General features: G+C 36.0%; 1 protein-coding gene across 1 annotated transcript in view; it reads left to right on the forward strand.

The window, feature by feature from the left end:
- The window catches only part of TG (thyroglobulin), a 2,464,750-nt gene that overhangs the window by 180,536 nt on the left and 2,264,379 nt on the right, over positions 1 to 19,835 (forward strand). Inside the window, exon 8 of the mRNA XM_044066937.1 lies at positions 15,303 to 15,488. Within this exon, the coding sequence (XP_043922872.1) occupies positions 15,303 to 15,488 (186 nt within the window). The remainder of the gene's footprint in view (positions 1 to 15,302; positions 15,489 to 19,835) is intronic.

Below are 19,835 nucleotides of genomic sequence, written 5' to 3' on the forward strand. Positions count from 1 at the left end.
TTGAGTTGATCACTTCTTTCAGAGAACCTGATAGGTATAGCTTTGTCTTCAATAGTGTACAGTAACTGCAATAGCATACTGTAGTTTCCCTTAAAATGCTGTCAGTGATGAAGATAACTATCCCTGATCATTTGGAAATATTACCATTGATGTCAAATATAAAAAAGGAGATATAAAGTTAAAAAATAGGCAAAGAAAATAAAATATGGAGCAAAGGTCCTGCATGATGTTTAGCAGCAGTAGTAGGGTAAACTGCACATACATATGAGATTATCCAAGTGCAACTAACTCTGGGCAAGACTGCAATCCAAATTGTTGCTTGCTACAGACCCCCCCACCATGCCCCAGGATTCCCACTCCTCATTTCTTGATACAGTGGAAAGTATTAGGGTACAACCCAACACCCTAATAATGGGCTATTTCAACTACCCACCATTAACTGGGAAAACTACTTATGTACCAACTCTTTTGCTCAATGTTTTCTGAAATTCATAAATTCCAGTGCCTTGGATCAGCTTATCTACACCCCCATCAGGGGCAGCAATATCCTAGACCTGGTTATTATCAACATGGGCAACCGGTGCTCCATACCAGAGGTCAATTCCTCGTTGGTCAGATCTGACCACAAGATAATCACCCTAGACATCTACATCCCGCCCCACCCCCAATTAGGGAAACCACCATAAAAAACTTCTCCAAAGCCAACTTCACACTTCTTAAGACAGAAGTGGCAAACTTCATGACACCCATGTAGATGGACAATAGAGGTACGACTGCTGAATCCTACACAAATGCACTTTATAAGCACTTACACGAGGGCAAGGATCATGTTATCCCTAATAGAACCAAGATACTATCCTCCAAAAAAGGAAGCCAATCTGGTGGTCCCCTGTCATAAACAAACTCTACAACAGAAGAAAGAAACTGTTGCAAAAAAGAGTAAAATCCCATGACTGGAGGAACTCCCTGGTCAACCTCAGTAAGAAGCTGAGATCCCTCATAAAATCCTCCAAAGCTAGTTATGAAAACAAAATTGCCACTGACTCTAAAGACAACCACAAAGCATTCTATAGCTATGTCAATAATCTCAATGGCAACACTCAGATCTGCTGTGAGTTACAGCACAATGGCACTAAATATACAGAACCAACTGATATTGCCAACATCCTGGCAGATAGATTAATTGCTAACTTTACCCCCCTCTCACCCCCAAGAGGGCCCATCTCTATACCAGAAGAATGCAAAGTTCCTGTAATCATGGCTGCACAGGTAAAAAACACACTCTCCAAAGCCAAGAACACAGCATCCATGGGACCTGACAATATCCCAGGCTGCGTTCTACATGAACTACAGAATGAACTGGCACCCTACCTAAGTACCATGTTCAATCATAGCCTCACCTCAGGCTTTGTGCCCACTGAATGGCGCACCGCAACAGTTATCCCACTCCACAAAGGGGGAGCCGTAACGGACTCCGGGAACTACCGCCCCATTAGCCTGATGAGCCTGGTCTGCAAGGCCATCATGGAACTCATAAACAAAGACATTGGTAATCTCCAAACTCTGGACCCTACCCAGTTTGGGTTTGTAAAAGGCAGATCATGTCTTCTAAACCTGATTCACTTCTATGAAGCAGTCACCAAAGCCATAGATGAGGGTAAGGTGGTTCACACAGCTTATCTAGATCTCACCAAGGCTTTCAACACCATCCCCCACTCTGGAATTATAGATAAGCTCACTAAACTAGGTATAAATCCCTATGTCACAAGATGGGTTGCCAACTGGCTCATGAACAGAACCCACACTGTGAAAGTAGCAGGCTCCAAATCTGACTTCAGACCAGTGACAAGTGGAGTACCACAGGGTTCAGTCCTGGGTCCTCTTCTTTTTGGTATCTACTTCTCTGAAGTACAGGCTAAGACAGAAGGTCTTTGGCTAACAAAAGTTTGCAGATGACTGCAAACTAGGAGCCATAATCGAAACTCCTAATGATGTAGACATACTACAAAAGGGCCTCACTGAGACAGATGCCTGGTGTCAAAGCCATGGCCTGAAGCTCAATACCAAAATGTGTACTGTCATCCCCTTTGGTAAAAACTCTGTACCCATGAACTACCACATAAGTGGTAGTCTACTTAACGCTGAAAGTGTGATAAGAGATCTTGGGACACAGGTGGAAAGTACTCTCTCCTTTGATAATCACATTGCCACAGTGGTCAGGAAATCCTTCTACGTGGCTCACCTCATCACAAAAGGTTTCTCATCCAGAAAAAAAGAGGTCATTGTTGCCCTCTACTCATCACTCATTAGACCCATTATAGAGTACAATACCCCTTTTGGTATGCACCTCACAAGACATCTACAACAACTGGAAAGGCTACAGAAATACCTTACAAAGAGGATTACTGGCCTCAAACAGATGCCCTACGCAGACCGTCTCAAAAAACTCCAGCTTTACTCTGTCGCATATCGCCTACTCAGAGGCGATCTCTGCCTAACATACAAAGTTATGTCAAACCCAGAGCTGTTGGACATGCTCCACTTAAAGAAATCCCAATCCCTCTGAGCTACATGCTCTAGGGATGTAAACCTTGTCACCACAATAAACAGAACATGCTGGAGGGATAGATTCCTGTCCCAGAGACTTCCCATGCTCTGGGCAGACTACCTATCTATGTCGAACAGAGCTCCTCATTAGCACTCTTCAAGAAAAGTCAGATGATTGGATGGGAAATAGGAAATTCACCCCAGGGATCACTTCTGTGGCTCTGCTCAACAGGGGCACAGGAGAATAATTTTCTTGGGTGGCGAAAGCCAGGGTACCTTTTTGGCTAGGCTTATATAGGCCATAGGGCTAATAGCCTAGTACTTACCTATGAACCTATACTTATGCTTCACTCCACCATGACCTCACCTACTACTTTCATTTGTATGATTTATTTTTGCTATTTATCTCACTGTTTAACTTGAAATGTTCTTAATTCTATATAAATATATGTTTCTTTATTCGGTACAAAAGTTAGGCTGTGGTTGAAATTGGTCATTTTATGATTAGTCCATACCCCAGGTAAGAAACATCAGTCAGTAAGCCATTCAATCAGTCAATAAATACTGTTCTTTCACAATGTATTTTGTTGTATCATTATAATGAATAATTCCTCAAAAATTAGAATTGCTATAGATGTTATGTAGCATTTATCACTTAACTGTAGCAAAGAATATACAAATACACACTTTTGCCATGCAAAAATGTACCTTTTAATGCAGATCATAAACCCTACCATGATTCTTCTCTAAGAAATATATGTAAACTTTAAGGAATGCTAAAAAAATGAATAAAGTGATATAATGTTTTTGACACCATGACCTTCTTCTTAATTGTTATTTATTATTATTATTATTTCTGGGGGGAGCAATGGAGTTGGACTATTAAGAAACAGTACCAGGAGCAGGAAGTAATGAAGAATTGGAACTGGAAAACTGAAACAATGCTCTTTATCAGTTAGCATGACAGTACTACTATTGCACATGACTAAATGGGAGGAGGCCCAGGATGCAGTCCTAGGACATGCTGGAGGGATTATATCTTTTACATTTCTTGGGAATACCTGGGGGGGGGGGTGCACGTGATAAGTTGGATGATAGTACTGGAGGTAAGGGATTCTGGTCTGCCTTGGTCTACTTCCTATCATTGCAACCCTTACCAGAACAAGTGGATTAGAAAATGAATGAATGGATGACTGAATAGTTTTAAAGAAGTTCTTACAGGATGGAGGTGGAGAAGCTGAAATGTTGATTAACTGCATCATGCATCTCATCTAATAGAGTGAGGGTAAGGGTTAGGGGGAACCAAATGGTACTTTTCTGCTGTTAAAACCTGTGTTTTCACTACATGACAGCTCACCCACTGGTATACCCACTAGTTCTTGGGACACAAAGAAAGAACTGGACTGATCATTTGTGATGACAAATTTCATTTTCAAAGGGTATGGATAAATGGATCAGAACCACAGTAGAGTAAAAGAGATGGCAGGACTTCCTCCTCCTAGCTCCAATATTATGAATGTCTGGTTTCTCAAAATCAACAAATCACTGCATTAGTTGGATTTATAACATAATGTAGTAGTTCTGACAATTAAATGCAGCTGTAGAATCACTTAAGCAATCATTTCATATTTGTTAAACTCAACACTTCACTGGTATGCCAAATATTGGCCTTGTTCTGATCTTTGGAAGCTATCTTTTCACTTTATATCATCTCACCTTATTATCTTATTCTCTGTGATGGATGCATTCTTTGTATGTTTCCATATTACTCACATTTTACATTTGCTTTTGACTTGTGCTTGGGCTGTGGATTAATAACCTGCAAAAGCTCAGATATCCCATTATGAAAATAATATATTTAAAAGTGGCTGGAGTCAAAAGATGGAAGCTGACCTGAGGCAGGTTGTGTCACTGAATCTGTGGTATTCTTTTCTGTATATATAAAAAAATGAAAGACATTTTGCTTTTCTTATTCTTATGTAGCCCATATTACAACCTCTGGCTTAGGAGTGATGTAAAGCCCCAGATGAAAGAGAATCCTGAACATCACAAGCAAAACGTGTGCTTATTTTTAGCTTACTGTTTAGGAGAAAATATGAACCATTTAGGTTAAAAAAAGTGCTTAGTAAGCAGGGAAGCAATGATTTGGTGTCCGTGGCACCCAGTTTTCAAGAAGGATTAACATGAGCACATTCTTGTACTTCAGATGTCCCAGGTTCTAATGAAACAAATTTGGATGAAATGACAAATTGAGGCCCCATCTACTTGAGTAAGTGCTAGCTCAGGTGGATGGAAAATATCCCATGTTACCTATCACAAAGAGTAGGGTTTTTTATTTGTATACATATAAAGAATTCATATTTTTTTACATATTTTTACATATTTACAATATTTACATATTTTAACATCATACAATACATTGAAATTCACATTTTAAGTATCTCCCCCTCACACTTTGACCCACAACCACATTTTTTCCAGTATTTTTGTTAAGTTCCATTTTCTACTGAATATTACATTTTCCATTAAACATGATTCTGTCCATTTTCTTTGCTTCATTCTGGGATCTAGTCCCATAAAACCCATACTCTATCATGTCCATGTTTAACATTTCAAAATTTAAATAAATTTTAATCGTCATGTTTACATACTTCTTTCCACAGTTTTTGAATTCTCTCACATTTAAAAAAATGTTCTGTACTTTCCAATTCTTTATATTTATTACATATTATATCATGCTTTCTGTTTAATGACATATTTGCCCTCACTGATAATTTTTCTGTGGACAATCTCCACAAAAAATCATGACATTCTTAACTTTTTTATAATTTGTGTATCTTGTCATTATTGCTTTCTTCTTGTCTAGTTCTCTTTCCATGGATCCACCAAATAAAAAGATCTCATGATGTTAACATACAATTCTTTTCTATTCTTTTCAATCACATTCTTTTTTAATTTCCACAATACAATTTTACTGTAAAATTCTTTCATTTCTTCATTAATAACACTTGTACTTTTTTCATTTCTATTTCTTACCAAATTTCTCTATAGTTACAATACATTATTGTTTCTATCAAATCTTTATTATTTTTCATTATTCCTTTTAGTAATTTATACATACTTTAAGAGGCTGCATGTACAATCAGATTTATCAGCACCAATCCCCCTTGTTCATCTTTCATATACAAAATTCCCCTCTTAACCGGGTTCAATCTTGACCCCCAAATAAATGAAAAAAAAAAATCTGCATAATTTCTTTCTCATATTTTATTGGCTTCATATAAACTTTTGCTATATAAACTATTTACCTATTATTATGGTGTTTATTAAATGTACTTTCTTTTTATGAAAACCTATATGTGTTCCAGAATGTAATCATGTCTTTAATTCCCTTAATAATTTTATCCCATTGTTCATGTCTGTATTCTGTAATTCTACTCATTATTCCTTAAACATCTATACTTTTCTAATTATATCCCACACCTCCTATAATGCCTTCATACCCAAATCCTTTACTTTTCTCTTTATTTATACTTAAACCACTCTCCTTCAACTGTGTACTTAATTTTTCATAAATTTTCTTTCATCCAACCTTTATTTTTTGCTATTACTACAATATCATTAGCATAAGTATACATTATTGGCAACTATATTTCCTCCATTATTTTATATCCTCCCTCATTTGACTTTTTATTAATTTCCATTACTACTGTGGTCATGATTATAGCAAAGATCATGCTGCATGACATCCTTGTTTTATACCACTCTCTATTTTCAAATTATCCCTAATCCAACAGTTTACATTCAATCTCACATAATTATTTTCATGTATTGATTTAATTACTTGTAATATTTTTTCACTTATGTTATATGCTCGTAAAGTACCCCATACTGCTTTATGCTGAATATTATCATATACCTTACTAACATCCCATATCATGATTTTTGTTTCTACCTTTTTGTTAATAATATCATCAATTACTTCCCTTACTATCCACAATAGGTCTTAACTTCCCTTTACTTTTCTCCCAAACAAATTCTTTATCAAGTAGTCTTTCTATTTTACATTGTAATATTTTAGTTACTATTCTCATGAACATTTTATACTTTGTGTTATTTAGTGTAACTGGTCTCCAGTTTTTTATTTCGTCTTTATCTCTTTTCTTTAATATAAAGTTTCTTTATACTTAATTCATTTTTCGAGCCACTCATTCATTATTTCTATAAACACCATTTTCCAGTCATACATTTTTACACATACTTTATTCAGTTCCATCCAGACCTGTAGCTGAATTAATGTTGATATCTTTTAAGATCTCATTCAAATCATTTATGTTTATTTTTCTCTCTAAATATTCATTATCTTTCTTATTTAATTTCCCCATTGTAAATTTGTCCTATTTTAACTTCTTTTTAACTATATAAATCTAATACATATTCTTTAATTATTTCATATATTTCTTTTATTTTTTAACTTGTTTCCCTTCTTCGTTTTTTTAATTCTCTCATTATCTTTCCTTCTTTTACTATCTTACATAAAGATGGTGTTACTTCTTCTTTTTTCCTTGTAAATAATATTTTTGCTTATATAGTAATTTATAAACGTTATCCTGATTTCTTCTACATAATTATTTTATTTTTCATAAAATGATTTTTTCTTCTCTATTAAATCTTTAAATATTGTTTGACTTAATATTTTGTATTTCATTTTTTCTTTTTTTTCTCTTCTATGCATGCTTAAAAAAATTATTATATTTCTTTTTAAATTGATTCCAGCAGATTGTCCAGTTTTCATAAAAATCTCTCATACCAGCCTTTCTCCTGATCCTAACTCTTTTTCATTTACTCTTTTTATACACCTTTTTGTATTTTAGTATAGTCCTCATTTTCATTAATTATTATCCAAATTGCCACATGATCAGAAAATCCAGTATATTTGATTCCTTTTTGTGTATTTTTAGGCTTTCTGCTATCAAGAAATGTCTTAGTTTAATTTCTTTATAAATCCAGTATTTATTTTCCCATATTTTTAATTTTCCACTTTTCATTCAGTAATCATTTTAACATCACAAATATTCTTTTTATTTCTCAAATTATAATCAAAGTCACGTGCCATTATTATCTATGTTAACACAGACATAATTAGGTCTACTTTTAAACATTGTTTTCTGTTTTTGTTACATATGCATATAAATCTATTAGTCTATATACATATTTTTTCCATCTTATATCCACTACTGTTATTCGGCCCACTTCTACTATTGTAATATTTGATATTTTTATATCTTCTTGACATATTATATATGTGTGTGTATATATATATATATATATATATATATATATATATATATATATATATATATATATATATATATATATATATATATATGGATTTACTTTAGAAGTTCAAAATACTGAAATATCAAAATTCAGTATTTCGAGCTCATAAAGTGGAATTCTGAAAAGAGCGAAACCTCAGAAGCGCAAAATTCAAAACCCTGAATACCGGAGGTTTTGAATTTCGCACTTCTGAGGTTTTGCTGTGGTTATGGATTCAGGTAAGTGGGTATGTGTTAAGGGTTTTGGGTAGGGGCTGTGGTGTGTGTTAGTGTGTTTTGTTACTGTGATGTGTGTGTGTGAGGAGGATGTAGCTTGTGTGGTGATGTTTTGTGTGTGCTTGTATGTAGTGTGACCTCAGAGTTAGAATATTTAAGTAGGGGGGTGTGAGGAGCACAGCTGCTCACATGGGGGGTGCAGGGGGGCTTGCCCCCTGCTTTTATGTAGTAGAGAGCTTGTGTGTGTGTGTGTGTGTGTGTGTGTGTGTGTGTGTGTGTGTGTGTGTGTGTGTGTGTGTGTGTGTGTGTGTGTTTGTGCGTGTGTAGTAGAAGTGCAAAATTCAAACTCTCCGGTCTGCGAGAATTTGAATTTTGTGCTTCTGAGTTTTTGTTGTTTTAAGGTTTCAACTTTATAAAGTGAATCTATATATATATATATATATATATATATATATATATATATATATATATATATATATATATAGCTGAACATGTTTCATTGCCTATATTCCAAATACCAATACCATTCCAAAGTTTTTCTGTTTGCACCCTTTCTTCTTCGAATAATCTAATGTCTTCTAACACTACTACTTGAGCATCTACAGCAGCACATTGTTGTAAAATACTAATTCTTCCTTTAATAGTCTTCATATTGTTCAGATTCAAAGCTAATATTTTCAGCTTTATAGAACAATTATTAAAACAATTTTCTTATCCCTTACCTTTCTTATTTTCTTTAACAGTTATATTTTCAGTTTCTTTTTCTTTCCCAAACTCTCTTTCCTATTGAATTTGTCTTTCCGTTTATTATATGCCACTCTGACTCTTCTCCACTTGTTTCACTTGTCTCTCTTTCTTTTTCTTTGTCTTTCCCCTTAAATTTGAATACTATCTCTATGTGTTTTCTTGTTGTGTTGTGTGTTATTGTAACACATTTTCTAAATCTTTTTCTTGTATAATTTCATCTTCCTTTTCATTTTCATGTTCATTTCCTTTTCTTTTTCATTTTCTTGTGTTTCTACCTCATATTCTAATCATGAATGTACTGTATTACTACATTTCATACATTTCACTTCACATTTCTTTGCATTATGACCTGTCTGACCACATATATAACATCTTTTTTGTCAGATTCATTAATTAAATGAACACTTTTTCGACAAAAATAACAAGTCTTTGGTTGTCCTCTGTCTTACAAAACCTCTATTGCCATGCACATTAAAACTAGATATGTGTATTACATTGTCATTTTCCATTTTCAGAATTATGCAATGTTCCCAACCCCCAGTCCATAACCCTCATTCATCATATATTTTAGTAGAGTCCAACACTTCTTTACATACTGATAACAAATATACACTCAGTTCTTTTGCTTCCACTTCAGTTCTAAACTGAATCAAAATTATTTTTTTTTGTTTGTCTGAAAAAAGCTTGCACCACATATCCTGACCATGGAAAGTCTGTTTTCTTTTTTTCACAGGCCCACAAAACATTTTCCATAGCCTGACCAGTTTCAAAAAACAAGTCACAAAAAGTCTCTTTGCTAATTAAAATGAAAGCTCTTACCTCTTCAACTTTTACTCCCAGAGGTGCAATAACATTGTCTCATACCTCATATCTGTCCAGACCTTTTTCTTTTATACTGCTCACACAAACAACATATTTTTTCTTTATTTCCTTCATCTCTGTCTTCTCCTTAGTAGCTCCCTTTGGTTAATTAGCTCTTCCAGATACTCATCCCACAACCCTCCCAACTGGAGGATTGAAATAAAATTTTCTGCCATTTCTGCCACTTCAAACTGTCTTTTTTTTTTTTTTTTTTTTTTATTTTCTTCTGAACCCATTTCCACCACTGCATTTAGTTCCAGCCCCTTCCCAATCTCCTCACCATTATGTTTTCTCTGCTCCCACATTGCCTGAAAACAATTCTGGTAGTGATTCTAGCATTTCTTCTTCATTTTTATCACATGTAACTTCCAAGTTGCTTTGCCTCTCAGCAGCCATGTTTTCTCCCAGTTCCTCTGGGCCACCTCCGTGCATGGAATGGGAACAGGAAGTCAGGATGTGTAACATCCAATCTCTTCCCCATACTACCAAGAGTAGGGTAAGTTCCCTGATGTCCTGGCCAAATTTCCCCTAGTAGTATAAATACTACCTCAGTTCTCCCCTGAAAAAGCCTAGTGGGACTAACCAGGTCAACAAATGACAAATAAAATTAAATCAAATCAAATAAATGAATGCAACAAGTCTTTCAAAACTGGGGAATGAGAGTATACAGCAGAGGCGTGCTAATAATCATACAGTTAAACTGCCAAACAGCTTGATCCAATGTTACATAATTCAGCAGTGCACACTCTAGAGGCCTATATAGTTCAAATGTGAATCAATCGAATGTACTTCTTGTAAATGTCAGTTCATTACTAAAGCATATAGTATCAGTTGATCTCAATTTCCAGTCACCCCAGATTCTTCAAATGTGGAACAAATAGGCAAAATAGGTAAAATGTGGAGTAAACAGGAAACATGTTATTAACAGTTTTTTTCTGAGTAGCATAGAGCGTTTTGTTTTGGTGGTATATCAGTTTATTGCTCCATAGTTTTGGTGAATTTTGGAATTGTATTTTTAATATTGTTATCATTCTCCACTACCTGAAATCTCAATATCCTTCTACAGTTACTAATTAATAGGTCCATGCATTCTCCCATGAGGTGTAGTAGATTGTTGATCACCAACCATGTAGGCAGTAGGGTATTCTGTTTAGAGCCCTACACCCTGCTTGGCAACTAATTTCTACATTCATAGATATGCAAGGGCCTGCTATGCCTTCCTGTGAGTATGTACATTTCTGCACATGGTACACAAAAGCTACCACAGAGACTTTTTTTTTCTATTAGGTTCTGGTATTGTAGTTTGATGGACTGACTCTGTCCCTAAGGATGGGCCATTCAGCACTGGCTGCTCACTCCTTTCCCTACTCAGCTTCTCTTTTTATTTATTTATTTATTTTATTTATTTTACATTTGTTAACCGGGCTAGTCTAGCTGGATACATGTCCATTTTCAGTAAAGGCCCGGGGAGAAAAGCTCCAAGAAAAGACATAAAATAGACATATCAAAGTCATAATACATCCAATTAAACATACAAAAGGTGATAACGGGACAAAATTAGAAGATACAAATGTTAAAAAAAAAAAACAATATATATATATATATATATATATATATATATATATATATATATATATATATATATTTTTTTTTTTTTTTTTTTCTTCTCTCTCTCTCTCTCTCACTTTTTCTCAAATGCAATAGACAGTGAGGATGAACTCTACCACTTGAGTTACTGGTTGATCCTGACTCTTCTAGGTTTCACCCAGGGGATTCATGCGTTTGTGCCACAGAGTTAATAAATGTCAGAATTGTATTCCAAGCATCTGAGGAAGTTGTTTACCTTACTTCCTGACAACTGGAATCTGCAAAATTTAGCAAGTCAGTTTTTCTGTATGTACTGTGAATCCTTTTTGTAAACATTTTCCTTTTTGTAAACATTTTCACATGGTAGTAAAGGAACTGAAAATTGGTCTGCTTTTTATTTCTGAGAACTAAGCTTGCTTCAGAATATTGATCAAAACCAGTGTTTGCACACTATTGAGCCTTAATCAGTGCACATCTGAAGTGTCTCGACTACAGCATTGTACATATAGCCTTATTTTCCTAGTTGCACTGTCTATATCCGACATTCCAGACCAGTTGTCATTACACTGTCCTTCATACAAGAGACATTCCAGCCAGGTCATCTCTAGGCATATTTGTAAGAAGCTACAGAACATGAAAGGGCAAATGATTTGGGGATTCTTTCTGTATTAAGTGGCTACCTACTATAACCACACCAACAATAAATAAATAGCCTATGCTGTACAAGAAAAAAGTATTAAATATTATGTAAAGCAAACACTCAATATCACTCTCCTGAGCCAAATATTCACACCTAGATTTCTGGAAAACCAACCCATTTGTCTTTATTTGTGTAATAACTGCTGCAATAAAGAAAATTTCAGAAAATGTGTCCTTATGAATGCAGATGCTTCCTTAACTCTACAAAACTGAACACTGAATGATCATTGAGCAAATATGACAATTCCATTCTAGGAACAGTTGATTATCATGGCAAGGGTAATCCTTAGAGCAAAGCAGCTGTGCACACTGAAAGACCAGAATCTGACCTGAGATATTTAAAGATATTCCATCTTGAAAAAAACAAAATTGAACTTGCTCAGGAAGGGAAGGAGATTGTCATGAATAATAACACTGCCTTACTTACATAATGCTTTGTCCTCACATGTTGCATTCTGTCTGCCTACCAATATGTCTTCAGATTTAGTGAGGCAGTTTAACACATTTTATTCAAAACCCACAGAGTGGCTTATCAAAGAACTCAGTGAGTCTGTAATGAACAAGAGTAAAAGTTCAAATTAATGTATCAAGGAAAACCTTAATGGCACAAATCATAGCATCTGGCATCTAACATATAACCTCAAAAAGATCTGAAGAAGTAATTTTGGAGAAAGTTCACTGGTAAGAACAATAAAGGTGTTTTGAAAATGCCTTAGACTCTGCATTCTGCATATTTGACTAAAGGATACTGGAAAACAAGATTTAGATATCTGGTTAACTATACTCTGCTATTGCAACTCTTTTTGTTTAATTTTAGCATTTAGTATTTGAGATGTATGCTTAGAAGTGCAGTGCGATATATATTTGTGTGTGCATGTGTGCGTTTGAATGTGTGTGCGTGCATGCGTCCATGTGTATGTGTATGTGTGTGTGTGTGTGTGTGTGTGTGTGTGTGTGTGTGTGTGTGACATTTCCCTTTCAGTAATTTAATAGTGTATTTTTTGATATTTGCACTTATCAACAGCACTTTGGTGTTAAGAAACAATCATGAGAATAGGACTGAAGGAAAAAAAGTGAAAATGAAACCTTGAAATTGTACCACATGAATGCACTATGATACTTTTATTGCTGCGCATTAAAGTCTATTTGATGAGGCAATATATAACTGATTTATTTATTTTTTTGTTAGCAAAAACTTCAAGGAATTTACTTCTGTCCTTAACTATGTGGCAAAATTATTTTAGTTCATTTTCAGAAATCCCTGTGCAGTTACAGAACTAATGTGATGGGCTTACCCATGGAGAATCCAGCACAAAGCTAATAGTTATGTATTCAGATTATGGAGTAAGACTGACAGTTCTTAAAGGACCACAAACTAAACTTTATATTAAACTCAAATTCCAACAGCCTATCAGCACATAATCTGACCCTGTGTAGGGCAACTATGTAAAAGCACTTTACCTGAAGTCAGCATTGGATTAAAAAGTAAAAGACTCTATTAATGAAATACTTCTGCAAAATTCAGAAAGTTACTTTTCTGTGAGAATCAAAGTGCCAAACAGCCATCTTTTTAAGTTAATTCCAGTGTTGTTATACACTGCGAGAAAGGGAAAACTCTTGTCTTTGAAGGTCCCATAGAAGAGATTATGCCAACTCACTTTCATATACTGGTGTACTTCTCATAATCCAATCTAATCTGTCAGTTAATTTCTTGTTATGACAGGTGTTGTTCCTCTCACCTCTTAAAAACTTTCAATTTACTTGGGGATCTAAACAACAGATTACATATTTTGTATTCTAAAATAATTTTAAAGTCCGTTCTTATCCATCCTTTCAAAATGGTAGGTTACACACAAACCAAGTGGAAATATCCCTGATCTATATGTTAACTGACTGCAGTATTATTTATTTTTATCCCTTTAAGTTTGAGTCCACATCAAAAATGGGTTGGGTGCTCATATCTAAAGGAGTCAGTAGGAAGCCAACTCTTGTAACTCATCAGTGAAACTGGAATGCCCCACAATATTTTAAATCACTCTCTGTTCCTCAAAGTCTAAACTGTGACAGAGCATGTGACAGAGCATGACTGAACTGGCAGTGCTATATTTCTTCTCTTAGCAATGTTTGCAGTCCTTCTGCATTAATGGGGAGAGTCAGAGTAATCCAGCCAGTAAAAGAGAAACACTGTGGTGCACTGTGTTCAATAACCAAAATCCAAAGTCCAAGATAAAAAAAGAACACAGTTATGTAAAATCACCAAAATTTATTGCAGCAAAGCTTTCGGGTTTCCAGCACTGAGGAAGGGGAAACCTGAAAGCTTTGCTGCAATACATTTTGGTGATTTTATGTAACTGTGTTCTTTTTTATCTTGGAGAGTCAGAGTAACTCAGCTTTATTTCCAAAGTACAGAATGTGGTGTGTTTGTATGTGTGTGTGTGTGTGTGTGTGTGTGTGTGTGTGTGTGTGTGTGTGTGTGTGTGTGTGTGTGTGTGTGTGTGTGTGTGTGTGTGTGTGTGTGTGTTTGTGCTCATGTGTAGGGGAGGCGGCTGTTCATTTTTAAATAGAGTAACAAGTCTGCAGCAGGAATTGTGTCTAATTGCAAAGTGGGATACTATGACTATGTGATGTTTCATGTTGTAACTGAAGCCAGTTGAACTTCTACCTACATTACCTTTTTTTTTTTTTTTTTTTTGGTATTAGCAGAGGACTGCAGACTGTATTCACAAATTAAACAAGCTAATTTTGTCTGTGACTTAAATGGTAGTTATATTTGTCACAGTTGCCAGACTGCAAATTTGGGATGTTATGGTCCTGTCTGTTCCATTTTGATATCCTGTTTTCAGTCACTGTATCCATAGGTTTGACAATATTCACGCATGCTTAAATGCATACTACACTTTTCCCATCATTACACTTGTGCTCATGTTTTGTGATACTGCAACTAAAAATGTAAACCTGAATAAGAAACAAAAAGGAAGATTGAGAAAAATATAGTTGTGGAGATAGGTTAAGTCTCAAGTGGCACTGCTACACCAAATCATACTACCGCATTACCTCCAGTAAACCAGCAGGTGGAAAGATACATATGGCTAGTGAGCTAATGTCTTATTCCAACCACGATTTAGAATTTTATACCGTCATATCTTGCTACTTGCTTATCACACTAGTTAACTAATTTTTGTACATGCCAAAGAAATGATAAACTAAAAGTTGTAGGCACAGCATTACTTCAGTTAAATCCGATTATGATCTGAACATATTGATTTATAGCTGGAAGAAACATTATAGTTTACTTTTTTATTACAGGCCCAACTAAATGTGAACAGGAGAGATTTGCAGCTAACCAATACAGAAATGTGTTTAAACCAACATGTGATGAAAATGGGAACTACAAACCAGTTCAGTGTCAATTAGGAGGCCAATGCTGGTGTGTGGATGCCAGTGGAAAGGAAATCTTTGGAACAAGAATAAAAGAAGGGTTACCAGACTGTGGTAAGTTATTTGTTAAAGAAAGGCTCTAATGTGAATTTGTTTGCTTCAGGTTGTTCAACCAAGCATATTCTTGGAGATGGATGTCTAGTACAATGCATACCTACATAGATTTTGCTAATTGCTCATGCTAAGATGGATTACATCTAAATATTTTACATGATTTATGTCTTACTAATTATTAATGAAGATTCATAATGATAATATAATGTCCACCATTATGAAAACTGGAAACTTTCTCCAATAAACAGTATGAGGAATAACTCATTTTGGAACTGAATGGTATATTATTGTAACTTTTCATTGGGCCAGACAAGTCACAGTAAAATGTTAATTATCATGTGACCTAAATACGCATATAAGATATATTTGCTGTGACAGCTAAACAGTTAATTAATTGTACTACTGTAATTTGTTTTGACTACAACTGTGTATCTCTATATGTATTTTGACAGTGTTAAATGAAAGGGAAATTGAATGTTTAGAGTAAAAACAGTATTTATAGGGATTCTGCATGGCTGCAAGAGTGACTTGTATATTTGAAAATATTATGTAATTTACTTTTCATATTTGTTTTGCTATATATATAGTGAGGCCTGTTCCTTTCCCGCATGACTCATTTTTCTAACAATACTGCTTGACTGTACAGGCCTTGCCACAGCCCATAAGCCCTACTGCAATGCTTCTCATTAAATTTCTGCAAGTGCTTAAAGTTTTTTGTCATGGTCTTATATGAATTATCCATATCCTTAAGTCAGGGCATAGCAAAATGTACGAGCTCAGTATTGCTTCAGTCTTTGTTGTTTACCAAGAATATTCTTCTCTGAACCTATATCATACCCAGCATTGGCCCTCAGTAATTCATTTGGGTTTACATGCATTAGCCACATATTTAAGTGTGATTGGAAATTCCAGAGTTCTTCTTAATTAAGAAATTTTCTTCCATAACTACTGAAACCATTTTTGTGTCTTTGTTCTAATTTATATTTTATATATGCCTCAATATTTTATAATATCATGCCTCTTTCTATGTTGGAGATTGTACTCGCTAGATGTAGCTACTTCATTAAGTAATACTTTTTAGTCTTTTTTTTCTAAACCTATAGTGTCTGTTTTTGTTTGCTTCTACTGTCATAATAGTTGGTACTGAATGATACATCATGATCAGTACCTTTCACTTTCATTAATTGTTTGTGATTCATAGCTTCAGCTTTTCTTAAATACTTCTATCAACCTTATCACATTAGTAAGTCTTTCAGTAGATACAGCTTCAGGTTTATAATATTTGGTCAAAATGCAATAGCTCCAGAAATGAAAATGCATGCGTTTCTGCATGAAACCCATTACTCAGAGTACATTTAACCCTAACCATATGATAAGCATTGTTTTTACAGACAGACAAGCCAAGCACCCCACTCTAGGGGCTTTTTCCCTTATGTTCTTACCTGTAAATCTACATTTTCTGATTCCTCTGCTATCTGTAGCAGTAGCAGATGAAAGAAGGTAGATCACTGGGGGAGCTGTGAAAGCCAAAGTAACAGCTACACGTTCAGGTGATTTGAGAGAACCTGTGGTACTTTTCAATGAATAGTAAAGGATTTTTTTTAAATTAATAGACATGTAAAGATTAAAATTATATTACATAATCATATTATTTCACAGTTTTGAAAAGAAAACCTATATCATGTCTAGTAACACAAAAAGTTATCTACTGTACATGGTACCATACATCAGCAACTACAGCATATAAAATCCAGTTGCACATTAAATGCTCACCATAACACCATTTTCTTCACATTACCATAACACACCACCTACAGAGAGCTCTGCAACACTTTTTCAGTATTTCAATTGTATCCAGAGCTATCCAAGCTAAGATAAAAGTATTTTCTTGATTTACTGCATCTGTACTTGCTTCATACATTGGTAAGTACTGCTTTTCAGCATTTTTAAAACAATTTATTTAATTTTATGGCAAACAAAGTCATTTCTCTGTTTGTTGGCCTTTCTAGTTTTGTGGGGCTCCAAATCTCCATGCATATGAATGAATTAGCCAGGGACTTAGGTGTTTGGTAGTTGTTTGTTGGTTAATCTTCACTTTAGAGCTGCTTTTGCTGTGCCTTTACATTAAGAAATTCCAGGACCATCCATCTTGTAGCAAAATGTGTTTACCTGGTCTCTCTGAATTGGAAGCACTGCAGGAAGTTCATAATGTGCTCTTTTATTGGCTAGAGGGCATAGGAGTCATTTTTTAAGATTTATTTCTTTACTATAAATCAGGTGAATTTGCACAGTGCTGTCTGCCAGGCAGTGGTGGTTAGCAGTGCCCTGTATAGTAGCAAATGCCTAGACAGTAAAATTTCCTTGTAAAAGTAGGATTAACAGCACTACCATATCCTAGCACTATATGACATCTTGCCCTTAACCCCCGAAACTACCCAAGGAGACCCCTGTTAAAACCCAGTCCTTAATCTAAACAGCCCGCCTTATTACAGGACTGGACAACATGGATATGCAATCTCCAGATGTCTCTGTGGCCACCTTGGTAGAGTTGCGTATCCTAAGGCAGTGTAACAGTTGTCTCACATTCTCAAACAACCAGTTAATCAAGAAACTAACACAGTATGCAACTGATGTAAATACACAACTTCCTTGGAGGCAAAAATCTTGCATACAAACACTACATCCCTTGCACACACAGTGCTTACCACACACGCAGATTGTCTTATGTTGAGGCACTTAAAAGAAACCTTCCCAAATCTCAGTGACCTCCAAAGCCACCTAATGGCAACATTGCTTCTCAGCAATCACTAAAGCACACACCAAAAGCAACACCAAACATCTCACATAAGCCTACACCCAGTGGTGCCCCAAGAGCAAAGCTCACCAGGTTAGACAAAGAGAAGATAGTGGTTAGTTGCCTGTCTGGAGCTAGGATCCACAATATCATGCACCCACTGAAATTACTGCAACCCAGGTACCAATATGATTTTATCATAGTCCATGTGGGTGTAAATGACCTGAGACATACCTCACTGAACTATATGAAAAGAGATAGGTTCATAGGTTCATAGGTTTATACTAGGCTATCTGCCCTAAGGCATTTATAAGCCTAGCCCAAATTATTGTGGCTTACGCCACCCCTTATATGAAAAAATACTGTGCCCATTAGTTTGTTGTGCCTCTGTCCAGCAGTGACCCAGAGATGATTCCCGGGGTAAACCTACGATCTCCCATCCACAGGTCTAGATTTCTCTTGAACAGAGTCAGCGAGGTGCTCTGCCTCACATGGACCGGGATTTTATTCCACAGCATAGGGAGTCTCTGAGTGATAAATCTATCCCTCCAGCACGTCCTATTTATATCCGTGCTAAGGTTTAAGTTGCTTGCTCTAGTGGTTTTGGTGGATTTGGATTTTTTGAGGTGGAGCATGTCCATTAATTCCGGGTTGGACATGGCCTTGTATGTCAGGCACATGTCACCTCTGAGCAGACGGTATGCGACTGAATAGAGCTGGAGTTTCTTCAATCTGGCAGCATATGACAGATTTTGGAGTCCCTTTATCCTTTTGGTGAGGAACTTTTGGGGTCTCTCCAATTGCTGCAGATGTCGGGTGAGATACATCCCGAATGGGGCATTGTACTCGATCATTGGTCTGATAAGTGAAGAGTACAGGGGAACAATGACCTCACTAGATCTGGATGTGAATCCTTCATGATCAGGTGGGCAATGTAGAAGGTCTTTCTAACCACTTTAGCAATGTGAGTGTCAAAAGAAAGGCCACTGTCAACCTGGGTCCCCAGGTCCCTGATAACCTCTTCTGTGCTTAGTGGATTGCCACCTATATGGTAGCTTGGGGTTACCTTGTTTTTCCCGAAGGGTATGACTATACATTTTTTGGCGTTTAACTTCAGGCCATGGCTCTGGCACCAGCTATCTGTTTCCGTGAGTCCCTTCTGAAGGATATCAGTGTCCGATGCACTTTCCACTATGGCGCCCAGTTTGCAGTCATCTGCAAACTTTGTCAGCCAAAGTCCTCCCATGTTGGCCTGTACTTCTGAGAAGTAGATGCCAAACAATAGGGGCCAAGGACCGAGCCCTGTGGGACACCACTTGTGACCGGCTTGGAGTCTGACACAGCGCCAGCAACTCTAACCCTGTGGGTTCTGTCCTTAAGCCAGTTTGCAACCCATCTTGTGACATATGGGTTTACATTTAAGCTGGTAGTTTTTCTACAATACCCGAGTGGGGTATTGTGTCGAAAGCCTTTGCAAGGTCAAGGTAGGCTGTATGGACTGCCTTTCCTCATCAATGGCCTTGGTGACTATTTCAAGAAGTCGACCAAGTTCA

Source organism: Protopterus annectens, chromosome 3.part1 (genome assembly GCF_019279795.1).
Source record: "Protopterus annectens isolate FY-2018-M chromosome 3.part1, PAN1.0, whole genome shotgun sequence".
Taxonomy (NCBI): Eukaryota; Metazoa; Chordata; order Ceratodontiformes; family Protopteridae; genus Protopterus; species Protopterus annectens.